At 35.2% G+C, this 20304-nt stretch overlaps 1 protein-coding gene across 1 annotated transcript in view; it reads left to right on the forward strand.

The window, feature by feature from the left end:
• Positions 1–515: 515 nt before the first annotated feature.
• Positions 516–20304, forward strand: part of PTEN (phosphatase and tensin homolog) — a 108381-nt gene continuing 88592 nt past the window's right edge. The window contains exon 1 of the mRNA XM_049854666.1: positions 516–1258. Coding sequence (XP_049710623.1) covers positions 1180–1258 — 79 coding nt within the window. The 5' untranslated portion in view covers positions 516–1179. The remainder of the gene's footprint in view (positions 1259–20304) is intronic.

Raw genomic sequence — 20304 nt, forward strand, 5'->3', positions numbered from 1 at the left:
CACGTTGCTGCTGAAGCAGCGGTGGCAAGTGCAGCTACAAGCGGGCGCCTCGGAACAAGCCTGAGCGAGCCACCGGCAATCACACTGGGCATGCTCAGTAGCGCCTGCAGGTTGGGGGTTCTGCGGTCGCACCGAGAGCCGCCGCTTCTACCCCCTCCCTACCGCCTCTGCCCTACCCTCCCCCGGCGTGATCTCGTCAGCCTCCCGCCTCCCCTCGGGCTCCCGAGGCGCCCGGGCTCCCCGCGAGGCGGCGGAGGGGGCGGGCAGGCCCGCGGTGATGTGGCGGAACTCTTTGTGCACTGCGGCAGGATACGCGTTTGGGCTCCGCGACACGGCTGCGCTTAGTTCTCTCCTCTCGGAAGCTGCAGCCATGATGGAAGTTTGAGAGTTGAGCCGCTGTAAGGCGAGGCCGGGCTCAGGCGAGGGAGATGAGAGACGGCGGCGGCCGCGGCCCAGAGCCCCTCTCAGCGCCTGTGAGCAGCCGCGGGGGCAGCGCCCTCGGGGAGCCGGCCGGCCGGCGGCGGCGGCAGCGGCGGCGTTTCTCGCCTCCTCTTCGTCGCCTTTTCTAACCGTGCAGCCTCTTCCTCGGCTTCTCCTGAAAGGGAAGGTGGAAGCCGTGGGCTCGGGAGGGAGCCGGCTGAGGCGCGGCGGCGGCACCTCCCGCTCCTGGAGCGGGGGGGAGAAGCGGCGGCAGCCGCGGCGGCTGCAGCTCCGGGGAGGGGGTCGGAGTCGCCTGTCACCATTTCCAGGGCTGGGAACGCCGGAGAGTTGGTCTCTCCCCTTCTACTGCCTCCAACACGGCGGCGGCGGCGGCGGCACATCCAGGGACCCGGGCCGGTTTTAAACCTCCCCTCCGCCGCCGCCGCACCCCCCCTGGCCCGGGCTCTGGAGGCCGCCGGGGGAGGCTGCCGTTCCGAGGATTATTCGTCTTCTCCCCATTCCGCTGCCGCCGCTGCCAGGTCTCTGGCTGCTGAGGAGAAGCAGGCCCAGTCGCTGCAACCATCCAGCAGCCGCCGCAGCAGCCATTACCCGGCTGCGGTCCAGAGCCAAGCGGCAGCAGAGCGAGGGGCATCAGCTACCGCCAAGTCCAGAGCCATTTCCATCCTGCAGAAGAAGCCCCGCCACCAGCAGCTTCTGCCATCTCTCTCCTCCTTTTTCTTCAGCCACAGGCTCCCAGACATGACAGCCATCATCAAAGAGATCGTTAGCAGAAACAAAAGGAGATATCAAGAGGATGGATTCGACTTAGACTTGACCTGTATCCATTTCTGCGGCTGCTCCTTCTCTGCCTTTCTGTCATTCTCTTAGAACGTGGGAGTAGACGGATGCGAATAATTTTCATAGATTGGGTGACTATAACGTTTAACCCTGGTCTCATTTCTAGATGAGGTCGTGTATTTTGTGTCTCTTTTGATTGTGTTCAGCCTCGGGTGTGTTTGGCTAGACGGAACTCCTGCCTGGTTGCAAGTGTCAAGACACCGATTGGTTTCTTAGTCTATCTCTGGTGCCTTCCTAGGGGCTATTGTCCCTTAATGCAGAATGCAGGGCACTGTTAGTCGATTAGAGAACTCAGGAATCCGGTCTACTAAGTGAACAAAAAAGTAGACGCTTTGAGGTTGAGCATATTTCGATTAAATCTCGGCCTAGGCCCTAGATCAAGGGTATAGATCAGATTAAAATGAAAATTAGTGTTGCACGTACGCATATTGCATCAGAATCTTGCAGTGATTGTTTTTAGCTTCCTGGGTTGCATTAATAGATGCGTTTAAAATATAAATTGTAGACTGATTTGCATAACTTTAAAAGCAGAATCATTTTCTGCTTGTATGGTGTGCGTTTGAGGGCAAAAGTAGGTTTGTATGTTTAAACTAAGTTAATTACAACTTTGAACTGCATTTAGAAGTTTGATAGTTTGAAATCAGTAGAGCCATGATAGACTTTGTAAGGCGCTCTTATTAAATCTTTGTTAAATTTGTCATCTTCTCTCTAGATGGGGCGATGACGATAGGGCATGAGATTCGCAGTTCAGTAGCATTTTATGTTCAGTGCTCTTGTCATATGTAATAGAGTGAAGATTGAGTAGTTTTTGATCCCACATGATAACGTCCTGTAGGTTCCAAGGGTATCGTGTGTAGCAAATGGTGATTGTAGAGATTAAACTTCAGTTCTCACTTGAAATTTAAGTATCATTGTGATGCCAAAATTACTACTTACCTTATTTAGGTTTCAGGTCGTCTGACACCTATGGGTATCCGTTAATTTTACTGACTTGTGTAGAATGTCAAGTGTGATTTATCAGCTAATATCCAGAAATGCTGTTGAGAGGGCATTACTCCAACTTCAGATTGTAGGAAAAATGTTAACTTTTTTTCATACAGTGTACTAAATTTACTGAGTCAGCTTGTTGAATAAGATAGAAACCAAGAATTTTAACGTGAATAGTTTTGGTTGTCTAAAAGTTAGGCCTTTGTACTTCAAAAGATAGTGGTTATCAAAAGCCATTAATCTTTGCAGTTTCAGGTAAAAGAAACTAGTTTTGATTGAGGGTGGGGATAGAGTTCTTTTTTTTGCAGAATAGAAAGTATTAAATTTTCATAGAAGTTGAGAGTTAACAGTAGGCCAATGTATAAAGTGTGTGAAAACAGGATTAAGTTATTGGCCTGAAATGATTGAAGCATTTTAGTTCTGGCAAGGCCTTTATTTAGACCAAAAATTTGATGATGTAAATTGTAGCAGTAGGCAATAGTTAAAATTATGTAATTGTATAAACACTAATAAGATATTCTTAATAAAAATTATTTTTCATTAAATGTCAGTACGTATTTCGCTTCACGGTAGTGTTGACACTAAGGTGCTAAAAATTGTGGCAAATAATTTTTTTTTGAAGAATATGTTTTGTATTGAAGAGGCTTTATTCCTTATAATTAGGTGTGCATAAATGTGCACAGCTTTAGTTAGCTGTGCATAAATGTGCAATCTTATTGAAGAAGTAGCTTTACAACATACAAAACACTAGTATAATTTTCTGGTAAGTTAAAAGTAAGTTTTTAAAGGAATATTTGGAAATTTTGGAATCTACATTAATTGAAAAACTTTACCAAGGCTGAATTTGACTTGCTTGCCCAAAAAGTAGTTACTATGGAAAAGCTCTTTTGATTTATGACTTGTTTCAAAAGCAGTCTTCTATTGGTATGAATTAATGACAGTCATCTAGATATATAGAAACACATTTATTCAATGTCTATTTTACTTTTGTAAAAAAAAGGTCCCAGTTCAAAAAAGTAATTAAAATGTTGTCTGGTAGTAACTTAGATTTCCGTCAGCAGTCAAGGTTTGTTTATAATTATACTTTTTCCACTTGGTTTTAAATTGTTATCAGGGATGTAAGACTTTAAAATTACTCTACCAGGTTCTTACATGTGAGCAGTGAGGTGACTGGCAATTTCCCCTTTGATTTCAGAGTATGTGGGCCTCTGTGCATGAAACTTATGTCACTTAAAACTTTCTCTAACACTGTACCTAGTTATGGTATGCGTAGAAAGCAGTATCAAATATTGCATCGAATGACTAATTCTAGAGTTGTGGTTTTATTGAGCCAAATGTTGAGATGAAAAAAGGTCACTAAGGAAAAAGTCAATGATTGGCTTGCATTTTTGATGGTTGGACTCCCAATAATTTTGATATAACAAAGCACTTTGATTTACTTGGTTTCACTTTATTGTTTTCTGTTTATTGGTGGGGGGAGTGTTAAAATGGCCATTGAGGACTTTGGTAATTTACAGTATCAGTTTCTGCAGTCAGCCTGTTAAAAGTTAAATTCCTTTATGAAGCTAGTGATTGGAATATTTTTATCTAATAAAGAATGATTAATAATGAAGTGATTTCTCATAATCAGAGGAAAATGTTCAGTTTTAAAATATTTTTGCAAAATTGGATTCTAAAAATAATGTGTCGGTAGGGTTTTATTCTTAATGTCAGTCTGGAAAGCAGTGCTAAATATGAGATTGTAACATATTTAGTGTCTTTAGGTTACATGAAAACTTGAGGCTTCTGTTGATTGCTTGATAGGTTTTTGTCTTTTAAAATGTTAACCATCGTAGGGAATGTTTGTAACTTGTAGAGTATACTGATGATTGAAGTTAGCTGTTGCATGAGCTTTTTTCTTGTAAGATAAGTGGTTATTAAAATCGCCATATTGTGAAGTTTTTTTTTTTTTTTTGGTTGTTTTGCATTTGTTGTATTTCTTTTGTGGACAACATGATTGGGCCACCTAATCGTTATTTGATAGTTTACAAACAATTTTCATAAAACTTACTCAAGAGTAAAGTACATCTGAAAGGAGTAATTTGTAGTTTATGTGACTCTTAATATAAGGAAAAGGAATTTTATTGCTGTCCTTTGTAAAAGTTTGCACAATACTGTCATCAGTGTAGATCTGAAGTGCTTATAAAATACTAAGTAAATGCTGAATGATTAAAGATCATAAAATATGGTAAGAAGTAACCACCTTAATTTTAAACTTAGTTTTAGAAAGACAACAGAGAAAGATGCGTTTATGTGTATTAGCTGTTAGATTTTATTTTTAACAACATGGGAAAGCTAGCTGGTTTTCAAATTTTTGTATGGAACAACACATTCACTTTCTCATAATAACTGTAAAACACACAAAACTTTTAGTGTTATGAAATTTTTTACTTTTTGGAAGTGGAGGGGTTTTCAGTTCTTATTTTCATATGATCTCATTTTGAAATTTGCCCCATTTGCTGTTTGCTCATTTGATGATTGTTTAATACTTTATTAATAATTTTTAAGCAGCTTAGGAAGTAATCACTTCAGTGACTTTTAATGGAGGAATATTCATTATGAGAAGATTAATTCACAAAGTTTCAACATTAATTCATTTTCAATAAACATAGTCTATATTTTTTAATTTTATTTCAAAGTTTTTTTAGTAAGATAAAGGTGTAGGAAATCTTAATATTGATACTGTACGTAAAATCAGTTTGTACAGAGAAATCTAGAAGTGTACATGCTTATGATAGTTTTTCGCTTACTTGAAATGTTAGGCTTTTTTCATACTGTAAGGGTTTAGCTTCAAGAAGATACGTTATTAATGATAGTATAAGAAATTAATTTCATACTATATCTATATATATATTTTTTTCCCATAGAGACCATTGGGTTAAAAAGCCATCCTGAAGTACTATTCCATAGAACCTATTACTCCTTGGTTTCTGTTTGCTTTTTCTTCTCACTCCCTTTTTTTTTTGGTTAGACAGACTTGATTTTCACTAAGGTCAGTCAGCATTGGAGAGTTCATTTTGTGGCCTGCATTCATTAAGAAAAGATGATAGGATTGGTTATAAGGATTGTGACTTTTGACATTTCTATCAATTTGTGAGATTGAGGTCAGTAATGATTTCAGTAAATAGTTCTGTTTTACAATTGCTTTCTATTTAGTAGCTTTGAAATTAATGTAGTTGCTATCAGAGATATCGATAATGTTGAAGGTTAGATGAATAACGAATTGATAGGATTAGCTGACAAAACTGGTATTGTTAATTCTTTTATGTAGGCCGTATTACTGCTGAAGAGTGTTTTGGTTTTGAATAATGGTTCTCTCTGTGTGTGTTGAATATATGCATTCACTAATGTAAAATATTTTCATTTGTTAGGAAGGGGTGAAATTAGTATATTGGATTTGACTATTCACCTTTCCCCTAATTTTTCAATTTTTTTTCCATTGGTTACAGAACAGGTATTAGCAATTCGACTCTTTTAAAATAATTTGCACTAGATTAAAAAAGGCTGTTGGCAAATATTAATGTAAGAGGAATAAATATAATTTAGGGGTAAATTCATTATGGATGGAAAGTTTTAATTTAGTTCAATATATTTAAGGTAAATTATCTTCGGTTACAACAGTTTGCATTGAGATAGGTGGTCATCTTCAGAGTATATGCTTTATTGGCAATGCTGAGAATATTGACAGATGGATACTGGTACCTGCACTTGCCAGCAAAAGACTATTCTTGACCTGCATGTAGTATGGAAAAGAAGGCTGTTTATATATTACATTTTAAATGATTACACACATAATTCTCATGAGTAGTCACCACTTCAAACATGGAGAGTGGTTTCAGATGTACAAGTGTTGGAGTCATCTGTGTGTGTATGTATGTAAATAAATACAAAGTTAGCAAACCCTCTGTCTTAATGTTTCTTAGAAATGAACTTTATTTAAAGAAGAGATTACCTTTGATGCTACTGTTTTATCATTTTCAAATATGGTTAAATCTATGTAAATTACTTTAAAATGTTGAATATTGGTTTTACTACGTTTAAATGTATATGAAGTTTCATTTTAAATTTTAGGGAGACAGTGTGGCCTCTGAAACCAGACTGCCTGAATTGGAATCCTCACTCTGGCACTTAGTGGCTGGATGACTTTAAGTAGGTTATTTACCCTTTCTCAGCCTATTTTATCTGTAAAATGGGGATAATAATGGTACCTACCACATGAAGTTTATCTTGAAGAATAAATGAATAATATAAATAAAGCACTTAGCATAGTATCTGGTACATTGTAAATACTTAGTAAGTGGTAGCTGCTGCTTCTGTTGAAATTATAATTTCAGATTACTGATGTGCAAGGAATTATTTGTAATTTCATTTATGGAGGATATAGTGATTATAACTGAATTTCCTCAGTTTTAGACATGTTAGAATTTTAATTGGTTCAAGTTATGAGTGTTTTTTAAAATAGAGGTATTCTTTTGAGGACTTCAAAGTGTAACATGTCCGATTTTGCTGTTTCATCACAAATAGACTGTAAAGCTCTGCTCATTCATAGTGTTGGCCAAAGACAAGTTAGTCATGCTAATCACAAAGTATTTGCTTTAAAATAAGGTAAGATGAGAAGGTCCTATTATTAGGGCATGATAAAGTAGAATTTTTAAAATAAAAATCTGTTATAATGTAAAATTTTATTTAGTTCCCAAAGACAGGTCAGCTTAAATATCGTATATTTTTATTCACAAAGAATAATCTCAGCCTCAAATGAAATAAAACTTTTAATGTAGGATCTGAGGGTTATGTAAACTTTTTACCAATCCGAAGGTATATTTCTGAGGATTGAAAAATGCAGTTACCTTTAAGTTCTCCTTTTTAGAGGAGTTGTGCAGCTTTCAATGACAAATTACATTTATTAAATAAAATTTATACTTAATATACATTAATATACAGGAGTTTAAATTTATTGTTAAACATCTCTATTACAGGGTCCCATTTTCACATTTGATCAAGATTCTTAATGTAATTTTAGGCCCTAGAAATAAGAAGAGAGAGCTAGAGAATTTTTTCTTCATGTACTCTTATCAAGTATGGGGAAGGGTAGAATAACCTTTATGCCTGCCCAGTAAAAGCCATTAAGTGTGCATAGGGATCATTTTCCCCGCTTTAGCTGTACTGATTTCCGAGCCATTTCCCAATACCCTCAGTAATGAAGCACTTGATTTGCAGTGAGTTTTTTGGCTTGTTTATTTGTTTTGCATTGCAGAATGAATGTCACCCTGTCTAATTGTATATATTACTATCTGATTTTTATGTGTATCTTGTTAGGTGTTAAACTGGTTGTAATTTTCGTCCAGGTCTCAGTTGTGGAATTGAACTGTGCATTTTTACATCTTCTGGCAAAGTCGAGTTGTCTAAAGCTCTTTTTTTGTCTTTTTTAATGCTACATGCACTTTTTAACTTATTTTTGCTTCATATCACTACCCAAAGTTTATAGTTGATGGAGCATTATTAGAGGCCTTTTATTTCCTTTGATTTTTGTGGATTTTTAGGATAAAGCACGATAAAAGTCTGTCTCCTTCAGTAGTACCGTAATTGCAAGGATTGCATTCTGCTATTTTTGTGTGTTTAGTATTTTTGATCTTTTGAAGAGGATGTAGTTATTCAAATTATTATGAAATGCATTGTGATTTGAATCAGGTCAGATGTGTTCTCAAAGTGAGTTATAAATACAGTATAGCATACGTGTTCAAAGTTGCAAATGGCTTTTTGCTTCGAAATGTATTAAAAAAAATTTTTTTTTTCTATTTAAAATTCCCTTGTTCTCTTGAATTGCTGAGGCTCTTCTTTTTGAGTATTCAGCTACTCTGGACTGATTGGATATTAAGTTAGAATTGAAAACTTTTTTCTGTTTTTAAAATGAAGTCTGGGGGATATGATTAAGCCTGATTTTGGGTGTTCATTATTTGTAGTGTTTTTATGAATTATTCTGAGTCCGTTAGAGATAAAATAGAATTTTTTTTTTCTCATAACGTGGAAATGGTGTTTTGCCAGGGTTAATTTGGCCATGTTATAAAACTTATATCAACATTTTGACTTAATCATTTTTAAAAGATATGAGGGGTTTGAGTCAAAAGATTTTTTCTTTTTAACTAATGTAATAAAATTGGCTAGTAGTCTGACAGTGACTTGTATTTGTTTAGTATTTTTGATTAACAAAACCCTTTCTCATTTGATTTTGAGAAGATAAAAAGAGGCAACCTTATTTGGTAGACAGGGAAAGTGCTACTTTCCTTTTTTTTTTTTTAATCAGTTTAGCAATCATAGCTCTGATGGAATCGGTATCTTGTCAAAGACTAGTACAATATTAAGTCCAGAGTAGGATGCAGGTTTTTTGGTACCTGGTGCAGTATTTTTCTCATTATGTTACATCATTGATTCTCAAACTTTAGAGAACATCAGAATAACCTGGGGGTCTTGTTAAACCACAGATTAACTGACCCACCCCCAAAGTTTCCAATTCAGTTTAGGTCTAGGTTGAGGGCTGAGAATTTGTATTTTTAACAAGTTCTTGAGTGGTGCTGATGCAGCTGGTCTGAGGAGCACACTTTGAGGACCACTGTATTATCTCCCCTGTAAGCAAATTCTGAGTAGTATTCTCCTTTAGGTTAATAGGATTTATATATACATTATCCTATTTGATCCACAAACACGAAATAACTCAGAATGGCAAATATTATCCTAACTTTATAGATAACAGGCAGTGAGTTTAGAAAGGCAGCATGGTGGAATGGAAGGAGCATAGATTTGGGGGTAAGCTAGATCTAAAGCCTAGCTTGCCTCCTTGCACAGCCGCTTATCAACTGTGTAAAAAAAGGACACACTGTATCACCTTAGTGAATCTCAGTTTCCCATCTCTGACATGGGGGTAAAAATCCTTAACTTGTAGGGTGGTTTTTTAGGTCTGTTACAGGTGATAGGTTTTTATTTTTAAAGAGTGTCAGTTAACAACTGGGGTGATTCTGCGGCACTCCCCCTACCCCTGGAACAATTTACAGTGTCTGGAGAGATTGTTTGTTTGTATTGGGGTAGTTGCTGTTGGCATCTAGCAGGTAGAGACCAGGAATGCTGCTAACCATCCTGCAGTGCGCAGGACAAGCTCCTTACTACAAAGAATTATTTGGCCCAAAATGCCGATACTGCCAAGGTTGAGAAACCCTGGCTTAGAGGTATATAGTGTATAGTACATAATAAGATAAGTATAGAATTCGATAAAAGTCAGTACCTTTGCCCTTAGGTTGTGGTATTTAAGAGGGTGAAATTGCTCTAAATGACAGGGCTAGGCCTAGGATTTTTTTTTTTTTTTTAGGCCTAGAATCTAGGTTTACTGATTGCTGCTGGGCCAGTATTTGTAATAAGAACTTTGTCCATAAAAGGTATCCCTAGTAGGAAAAAAGGTTTATTTGAAGAGGACTCATGTGTTATTTGGCTGATGGTGAAAGTGTTGCTTTGAACTTCTGTTAGAAAAGACTGAAGATGTTTTCAGTAAACATTTGTAAATGTAATGCACCGTATGTGGTATTCAGAAGGATGTTACATAGAACTGCTCTAACAGGATGGATACGGTTTGTTAAAAGAAAGCATCTTTTTTCATTTTTATATTGCCAGTAGCTTTTAAAGTAATCCTTAGCCATTTCCTTTAATTATGTAGTTGTTGAGCTTTTTTTTTTTTTTGAGCTATTGAGAGTTACTTTGGTCCTAGTATATATACATTTTCTTGTTATTTAATGCATTCTTTATACTTTTTTATTCTAAATCTGCTTTTGCTATAGTCACATATGGTGAGGTTGAAAATGCTGACATAAAATGGCAAATTTCTGACAAGTTATAGAAACTTTTCAAATCTTCCACATAAAGAAGGCTGGCTGTAAGAGTTCCCTGATGCATGTATTACATTCTTTTCTAGGCTCTAGATTTTCTGTCAGCCGTTTGAATTAAAGTACTTTATTTATCTAAACTACAATGTGAAGTTCTTAGGAAAAAATTGAGGTGAAAGTTTAGATTAGTCCAGGGATAGGAAGGTAGGTGCCAAGGGAGTAACTTTAGTGGATTCCGGATTTTTTTTTTTTAGGGCAGACAAACATAATTACGAAAGTGTTCTAGGAATAGATTGTTTGCTATGATTTTTTTTTCTATTTGCTTGATTTGACAGTTTACTTTGTCTTACTTCGCTAACACAGAGTAAAATGCCAAGGCCTTATTTTTTAAATTCTTATGAAATTTAAATTTTGACTGAGTTTTGTGATTCCTTTTGAAATTACAGGAGATATTCAGAGATACTGATAAATATTTTAAAATCAGGACTGCTGATCAGGTGATAACTTCAAATTTATATAAGAAAAACATTCATTGCCGTAATTTAATTGAATGAGGCTTACAGTGATAATTTCAGTATGTGAATAAAAAATTCCATTTGCTAACTACTTGAGGAAATTTCTTTAATAAAAAGATGACTCATTAAAGAGAGTTTTTGAAAAGATCACCCATTTTCCTACTTCTCTACACCTTTGTGTTTCCATAATACCTTCCAGTTTTTGTTCGTATGTATGTATTTTAAAGCCTAGCTGATTATGGTGAATTTAAAGGTGTGTTATTTCTTTCTTAGCACATTGTCCATAGCATTTAATAGTTGCCTTAATTATTTTAAATGGTGAAGTCATCAGTAATATTTAATTATTTCTCTGTAGTTATACATTAAGCCTGTTTTTCAATTTCTGGCTAATTTTTCTGGTTTTTTTTTTTTTTTTAGTGGATTTAAGATGACCTAAATACTGGGAAAGATTTTCGTGATTTCGAGTCACAAAATCGTGATCTGAAATAGGTGAAATGTTGGAGTCTTGAAGCTTTTCCCCCCTAATTCACTTATAGGAAAGCTATTGCATATTTAGAAGTATAAGCATATTTTACTTATTTTAGTAAAGCAAAATAGTATTTATCTAAACACTTTTGATCAGTTTTTCTGTTGTAGGAATGTTTTAATTAAGTGCGTATAGAAGTAATTTGAATAAACTGTTGCATCATTTTTATAACAGAGCGGTTGTAACCTGTTGCTCTCCTTTCTTTAGTCAGAAACGGTATTGCTTGTTACGATGTGACTGTTCCCTGGAGCATATTTTGAATGATATGGTTCATATTTGCATAGGTGTCTAGGTAATTGATGATAGTGATGGTTTGCTGTGCATTTGCTTTATAATCAATACTAGTTTCTGTTGGCAGAAAATTGCATTTGTTAGTTTCAGACTTTATTTTTAAATGTCAGATACTAAAAGAGGAAAATAACCTTATTTAGCTAAATGATAATTCATTATCAATGAAATGTATTCTTTTTTTTTCATTCTTATTGTTAGAACAAAAAATACTGAGATAGAAACAAACGCTTCCTTTTTTTTTTTTTTAAACAAAATTACTTTTTAGAGTAACATTTTCCCAAATGAAATAAAATTGTTTCAACTCTTAAACTGAAGGAGCTGTTAATTTAGGTGTGGTATTATATATTTTCTTGGAAGCTGATGAGACAGTAGTGATGCAAAAATATTTTGCTTATGAGTGTCTGTATATGTTTTTTTGAAACCGAGTACACAATCTAGTATTTGACTAGTTTTCATGGACTAGTTTTAGGAAATCTATATAAGATAAATAACTTAGTGTTTGAAGGTATGAAGAGGTTTTGCATATTGGGCCGATGTTAAGATTATATGTAATACTTTAAAATATGCCAAGGTGCTGGTTATTAAGGTATTTGGATTCTTTTTAATACTGAAAAGGTCACACAGATTGTGATTATTGTGTAGTGTCCAAGAACAAAGGCCTGCCATCTGTTACTCAAATATAGGAAAAAGTTAAGATAATCTAGTGATACAAGTGGTTTTGACCCCTCTGTTCTTGGAATTATCTATAAAATATGTTTTTTTAAAGACTAAGATCAAATTCAAAGCTTTGCGAAAGTAACGCTTCTTAATAGTTATGCTGGAGTTTATATTTTTCTCTGCTAAAATACAAAAGTACTAGTTGAGAACTAAAGATTGTGTAATGAAACCCTGGCTTTTAGGCATTTCGCTTTTAGTAGATTGTTTGAATATTTCTGTTTTGAGTATTAATCTATATAAAAAACCAAACCCACTGCCCTCAAGTCGATTCCGACTCATGGCGACGCTACATGGCGACGCTACAGGACAGAGTAGAACTGCCCCATAGAGTTTCCAAGGATCGCCTGGCGGATTTGAGCTGCTGACCTCATGGTTAGCAGCTGTAGCACTTAATCACTACACCACCAGGGTTTCCTTAATCTATATAAGATAGTGATTTTTTGAACTCTAATTCCTAAAAAGTTGATAAAGGAATTCATTACTACAGAACTTAGGGAACTGTTTTAATATTAATTATGTTAAGATTTGCTTTTTCTCAGATTGTCAGCTTCTCCTATTGACTTGTATTTCTTGCCAGTATTCTAGTAAAAATTCTCCTGTGGCATTTTGAGCTAGTACGCAAGTTGTTTCTATAACTTACTTTCTTTTCACCCCAAGTTGCACGTTTGGTTTTATCAGGTTAGACGTTATTGTTGTTAGGTGCCGTCTAGTCCATTTCCACTCGGTAGAAGTCCTTAAAAACTGCACATTGGGCCTAGTAGGATCTGGTTAATTCAGTCTAGTTTGTTTTGTTTATTATGTTGACATTGTTTTGTTTTTCTTGAGAACTTTGTTATGCCAAATGATATTTTACAATGTTAGGACAAGGCAATTATCAGTAATATGATTCTTATCAATATAGTAATGAATGCTAATATGTGTGCCTTGATATTTTAAAAGCCACATGTATTTCCAGTTCATGTTGTTTTTCTCTACTAAAATACTGAATTTAAGAAAAAACTATTTTTGCCAGTGGGAAAAAAAGCAAGTCATTTTTCAAATGATTTTCTAGACTTAAAGTATGAAGTAAAGAGACTTATGTTATATTAAATCTAAATATAAAATGAAGTCATCTAGCATACTCTCATTTGGAGCTTTTCCCTTTTAAGATGGTTTCAAATTAACAGGGGCTTTGAAAGGTAAATTTTTATTGTTATCAGTAAATTTGAATGTTTTGTAGTTTTGATTTAATTGCTAGGAAAAAACCCCTACTTGTTAGAGACGTATTTGTATTAGAACTTTGGTTTCTTCACACATTTTTTTGTGGTAGCTTTTGAATATTGTTAAATTAGCTCATGGTTGCATCTGGAAGATTTAGCATAGATGGAAACCTTGGAATCTACTATTTTTCCAGAATGCAGTTTGCTAATACTGGGTGAATTTTCACCAAATATTACTAGACCTTTATTCTCAAACTACTATGTCCCATGGCATCTCTGCACCTTACCTGTTTGTCTTTTTGCTGTAAACGTTAGAGACCTTAGGTCTTTTTGCATAATTATAGAGTAGCGAAAATACCGTGTTTTAGGTAATCATTTCTGGTAAAATAAATGATAAAGGTATGGCTTTTATAGTGAAATGATATTTCATAAGTATCTTATAAATCTAACAATGAATACAAAGATTAAAACCTTAAAGGTACTCTTATGTACTTTATGGTAGTGCTGAATTCGCTTAAATATCAACATTAAAATTTTAACTTATATATTCTTTCATGTACTTCATTACAGTTTTGTTGTAGAACATTAATTATTAAGAGTTAGCATTTAGCTTAATTCAAGTATGTCTGATGCAGGTGGCTGCACTGCTAATCTTTTTGAAAGCTGTTATGTAGATCCGTATTTTGTTTGATCTGTGATCAATCCTAGATTTTCTTAAATGAGAGCAAAACCTTAGGGGTGTCTGTGTGAGTGTGTGTGCGTGTGTGTGTGTGTGAGTGAGAGTGAGTGTGTGTTTTAATAGCAGCAGAGCTCTGAAACAGGAAACCAGTCTTATCGTATTCATCCAGAGACCTAGGAAGAAGGTAATTGTTTGGTACACTCGTTAAAACCACTTAGTTGGGCAACTTAAATTTTTAAAAGTTCACAGATGTAGGTTTGAACAGTGGTAGATACACTATTTCATTAATAAACAACTATTTGAAAAAAAATACTTTGAAGAAAAGTTGATTAAATTAGTTCAGAGACTAATAATCCCCTCAGCTAATATACTAAGTAAATTATAGTTTGGGTTTTAGATTGTTGCTAGCATTATCAGTGACTTAAGATTTTTTCTGTGGTTTTAATTTGCTTAAATTTAAATAATAAAAATTTAGAATTGAAACATTTAAAATTAAAAATTAAATTTATTTTATCCAAGTGTAATGGTACTTTTTATCTTTAAGTTGCATTATTGGAAAAAAAATTCAAATGTTTGTCACGAGAAATTGTCTTCTTCTGTTTGTTAATGTACACATGTACATATGTGCATATTAATGTAATATGCACAGGTTAATGTACATAGGCACATGTACACACAGGTTGATGTACATACGCACAGGTTAATGTACATATGCACATAGATGTAATCAGTGTTTTCATACTGTGGTCTGGTTTTTCGCAATTTTTATGTTTCAGGTGGCACTTGTCCTTTTTAAAACCGTATAGGTAATATGCGGTCAGGCTGAATACCATGGTTTGCTTACTGCATTGTTATTAGGGCTTCTTTTTTTTTTTTTTCTTTTAAATGGCATTATTATTACTATCTTTGTATAGTTTATTTTTTTATTGTTGATTTTCTTGGAGTATATTGCTCCAGTGGGGTTGCTGGATTGAAAGGTACATTTTCATAGATCCTTGTTCCAGATTTCTTGCCAAATGACTCATAGAATTGCTACTAAGAAGATGAATTGCTAACGGTTCTTCATGTTACCTTTGAAGAGTGTGATGTTTCAATTTAGAAAGTGAGAGCTATATTCCTATTTCAGATCAAAATTGTGTGTAGACGTTTTAGTCATGAAAAGTTCATATAACATGAAAAAGGCAAAAGAAAGACATGAAGTTAGAAATATTTGGAGAAGTAAAAAACTTCAGTAGTGTTCATAGATCACTTGGCAGTCAGTTTTCCTTTTGGATTTGGCACTGCTAGCAGATAACTAAGAAGTGTTAAAAGAAAGCTATAATTTATACTGAAGTGAATTTAAGTTAATTAATATACTAGAATTCCTTTTTTCATAATTAGCTTATAAAAACACCGTATTGAATTGCCTTGTAATGAGACATTTAAACTACATTTCTAACTTATACAACCTCTAAAATATGGTACCTTATTTACAGTTGTAGAGCCTTTTGCAGTTGTATAGATTAAAAGTTATTTTCAGATACCTTACTTGATTCTCCAAACAACCAATGAAAAAGTTACAGCAAGTGGTATTAGGATTGTTTTACAGAAAAACAAAACAAAAATATCTGAGACTCAGCGATCAGGTGACTAAACTGAAGTCATAGGCTTTATATTGCAAAACTGGGAGTAGAACCTTGGTTTCTGTATTAAATGACAATATTCATTAAGTGCTTACTGGACCTGACACCTTGTAAATATTTAAAATTTCCTTTTAATCCCTGTATCCTGTGTTCCTGGCTTTTCTTACTTCATTCTTACAACCCTCATTTTTTGGAGCACTCTTCTTCTTAACAGTTCTATAGTTCAAGCTTTCCTACCTATGCACCCTTTTTCCCTTTATACAGTAAGATTTGAGTCTGTGTAGGAATGATTATATGTTTTATATCTCAGGACAAATTGTTTCAGATAATGAAAATTAGCACTTTATCAGCTGGTAAATTGAAGGAACTCCTATTTCTGCTTTCATTCCAACCTAAATCTTCGGTTGAGAAACCAGAGCCCATCAATGTTCAACACACTTAATAGGGAAAAATAAAATCTAATAAGAAGTAGAAAATCTTTCATTAAATGAGAAAGCTGTAGAAGTCCATGAGAGTGTCTGGTACTTAAAGGACAATTTTATTAGAAAGGTTGATAATATGAATGTAACCGTGACATATTTGGAAAGTATTTCTTAAATGTAGACTTCTTAAAATCTGATGAAAGAAATGTAAACCTGATGTTTATGAATCAGTGGAAGAATTTACCTGTCTTCGAATGAGCCTTAACTTTCTGTTGGTTGCAATCACTGCCAGAAAGGGGGAAAAGCTCTGGAAATTCCTGGGAAATAAAATTAAATGAAGTCCTGGTATTTGCTAACTTGCTTTTAGATTGCTGTTGTCTTGTTAATCTGACCTTTTTCATTCCTTTGCCCCTGCTGAGGGATTAGTTTAGTGTTCCTCTTGTAAGCCAGGTAACTTCAGATTTGCCTTTTGATTGCTACCTCTCTAAATCTGTATATCACTTTTTTTTGGGGCAGTCATTTTTTACGTGTGTTATAGCTTCATATTGTTACCATATCTTTTAATTAACTAGAATTAAAAAAAAAAAGCTAATCTGTGAACTGTGGAAATAATTTTCCTTAAAATAATTATGACAGAAAAAATGTAGTTACTGGTTTGTATACTAGCACTATATTTTAGTTTATAATTAGTTTAGGGATAAGCATACCTGTATGTTATCTTGAGCACTACAAAAAAGCTTTTTACAACTGCTATACTTTTTCTGGAAACCCTGGTGGTATAGTGGTTAAGAGCTACAGCTGCTAACCAAAAAGGTCAGCAGTTCAAATCCACCAGGTGCTCCTTGGAAACTCTATGGGGCAGTTCTGCTCTGTCCTATAGGGTTGCTATGGTTCAGAATCAACTCAATGGCAGTGGGTTTGGTTGTTTTTTTGTACTTTAGCCATCATACATAAAATAAGATTCAGTATACATGCCAGGAGCACATTATAAAGTTTGGGGAGCTCTTTTTGCTTATTTCACTCTATTTGAAAATTGTAGTCAAATTTATAGTATAAACCCCATTAATTTAGGGTCAAATAAAAATTTGAGGTAAGGCAGACATTATTTAGATCTCAACTCAGAAGATGCTTTCTAAAAGGTGTTTTGTTAATTAGTTGAAACTTGGGACATATTTTTAGTGTTTTAGGTCATGATGGGATGCTTAGGCCAACCAATAAAAATTAATTTAGCTTATAGAGTAGCCACATTCTTCCATAATACATAGGTCAGCTATATTATGCATTAAATTGACTTCTATAGATAGACTTCAGAACTAAATTACCATTTCCTTTGGACAGTATATGTGAGAAAGGATTGTCGTAGCACCTGGTTCAAGATTGTCCATACACAATATATACAATTTTAAAACTCATCTTTGTATTTTATTGTATGTAAGTTATACGTCAGTTAGGAAGAATGAAAATGTTTGCTCAAATGTGATTAGGAGAAAAGACTGTCAGTGTATCTCACTTCTTGTAGTTATGGTGCCATCCAGCCTGGGCAGGAGTGAAAGTACCATGTATGCATTTCTTCCATCTCTTTATTCATATACAGTAGTCTCTGATACTGTAAGGAAAGAAGGTTTTTTTGGGGGGGAGGGGGATATTTTATGTATGTTCTCAAGTTAAAATAAATCCCTGTAAGTAAAATTAATAGAAAAGAATTAAGAGTTAAAGTTTCTGTTAGGCTTTGATGTTCTTTAGAAGGATTAGGTTATTCAACAAGTCAGCGTCATTGGGAAAAAATAGTTACGGTGCACTCTTATGGTATAGTGCTGTACCATTTGTTCAGTTGGTGACAAATAAATGTGTTCTAGGCATTGATCATATATTGTTTAATCTTCTAATAACGCCACATGTTAGGTATTTTTACTAGCCCCATTTACATAGGCGGAAACCGAGGCACAGATACAGTATGTAACATGTCCAAGGTTACAGAGTAAATGAAACTGGAGTTTAGGCCTAGGCAGCTTGGCTCTAGATATGTTCCTAACCATGAGGCCAGCAAGATCAGTACTGGTTGCTGTCGGGTCAATTTTTGATTCTTATAAGTCATTAAATGCGGTTTTATATTAAATGCTGTACTTACTCAGAATAATAATCAGTAAATACAAGTTCAGTTTTTTTGTGTGTTAGAAATCCTTAGTATTTTTCTTTTTTTAGTTCAGTTATATGCTTTAAATTGTCTAAAAAAGTATAAGAACTGTAATATATGGAGAAGCAAAAAAGTATATTAGAGAGATTTTATTGTTATGATTTTTTTTTTGAAGGGGGCCTGATCATTTGCCTGCTGACATCTCTGACTTCAAGAAGTATAACATGGTATGATTTTTGGCATAAGAAGTGTTTACCTTAAAATTCAGCACTCAGGTAGTTGCTGACATCACTAGTTTAGGTTTTTGTGTTCTCTTTTTGAAGTTTTAACATTTGGTTTGTGAATCACTTTTACTTGAACCTGTTTCCTTTGAAAATTTTGTGTTTTTATTATTGATTTGGAAATGGAAGAAGTCTCAGTTTCCCCTTGTGAGACAGCACAGTACAAAAGCTTGGGCTTCGGTGTCGGATACTAGCGAGCTTGGGTCATAGCTTACTGCTGATCGGCTTGGAGACTTTGGGCAGATTACTCTTTTTGACCCTTAGTTTCTTTATCTATAAAATGGTAATATTTACCTCTTGGGATTGTTAGGATTAAATGTGAAAGTATTTGGCACATGATACTCAACAGATAGTAGTTTTCTATATTTTTCTAACTTATGGATGCCAAAGTGCTGGGTAAAATCTCAAGCTGTATGATTAGGGAAGGGAAGAATCTGAGGAACGTGAAATCTTACAATAACTGACTTCCTAGGCAGGAACAGGGCCATAGATTGTTGCTTTGCAAGGGGCTCCTATGTTGCCCCTAGCATTTGACTGTTAGTTAAGTTGAACTCTGTCATGGCACCCTTAGAAGTAGACCTAATCCTCTGTCAGTCCTGCCATGTCTGCATAGATTTGTGTGTGAGTCGCACTTGACTGCTTGTTTTTTTTTCTGAATAGTTCATGCATTTCCATTATCTCTGGTCTGTCCTCTGTTCAGAATGTTCTGACTGCTCTTGTTTCTTTCTCTGTTGATGTCTGACTTACCTCATAAGATGTAGCGTGCCACCTACTCTGTGAAGCTTTATCTGTGCCCACACAGAATTAGTCTGTCTCTCAATCTTATATATAATAGAGCATTTGGGCACAGTTATAGGTCTGTGTATCTGTCTTCCCTCATAGAATAGGAACTCCTTGAGGGCAGTGATCTTTACTTACTTAGACTTATATCCTCAGTGTCCCTTTCACAGAATGACCATATGTTTGAATAAGTGAATGAAGGAGGGGGCCAACTGAGTTTATTGTGTGTGTATATGTATGTACAAAACAACCAGTTATATGGAGGCAATTCCAAGTCATGGTGACTCGTGTGTCAGAGTAGATCTGTGCTCCATAAAGTTTTCAGTGGCTAATTTTTTGGAAGTAGATGGCCAGGCCTGTCTTCCAAGGCACTTCTGGCTCGACTTGAACCTCTAACCTTTCGGTTAGCAGTGAGCATGTCAAATTGTTTGTACCATTCGTCTGTGTACAGTTACCGACAATTTGTTTTGAGTAAGTTAACTAAGTCCTTTATAACCTTATTTACTTTATTAATTAGTACTCATAATACAAGAGTAAATTTGAATCTAGTCCTGGTTAAAATGACCATATTTCAAGGGGCTTTGTACTTATATTTCTATAAGGAGAAAAATCTTGCTAGCATTCTCACTGAAATTAATGGTTTAGGTTAGGTGAGTTTGTTAGTAGTAATAATTACAAGTACTTTCTTTGAATAAAATATAACTTTTTGTTGCACTGCTCGGAAAAACTTAAGTGATTTCATTTTATATTTTTGACTAAAATGTATTTTTAATTTTTTGGGTAAGAATTCCAGATTGGTGGTTGTTGCTATTTTGAGTTCTCTGCTGCTAACTTTTTTTAATTGTGCTTTAGGTGAAAGTTTACAAATCAAGTAAGTCTCTCACACAAAAAGCCATACACACCCCACTGTGCACTCCCAGCTGCTCTCCCCTTAATGGGACAGCACATTCCTCCTCTCCACCCTGTATT

This window comes from Elephas maximus, chromosome 16 (assembly GCF_024166365.1).
Source record: "Elephas maximus indicus isolate mEleMax1 chromosome 16, mEleMax1 primary haplotype, whole genome shotgun sequence".
NCBI lineage: Eukaryota > Metazoa > Chordata > Mammalia > Proboscidea > Elephantidae > Elephas > Elephas maximus.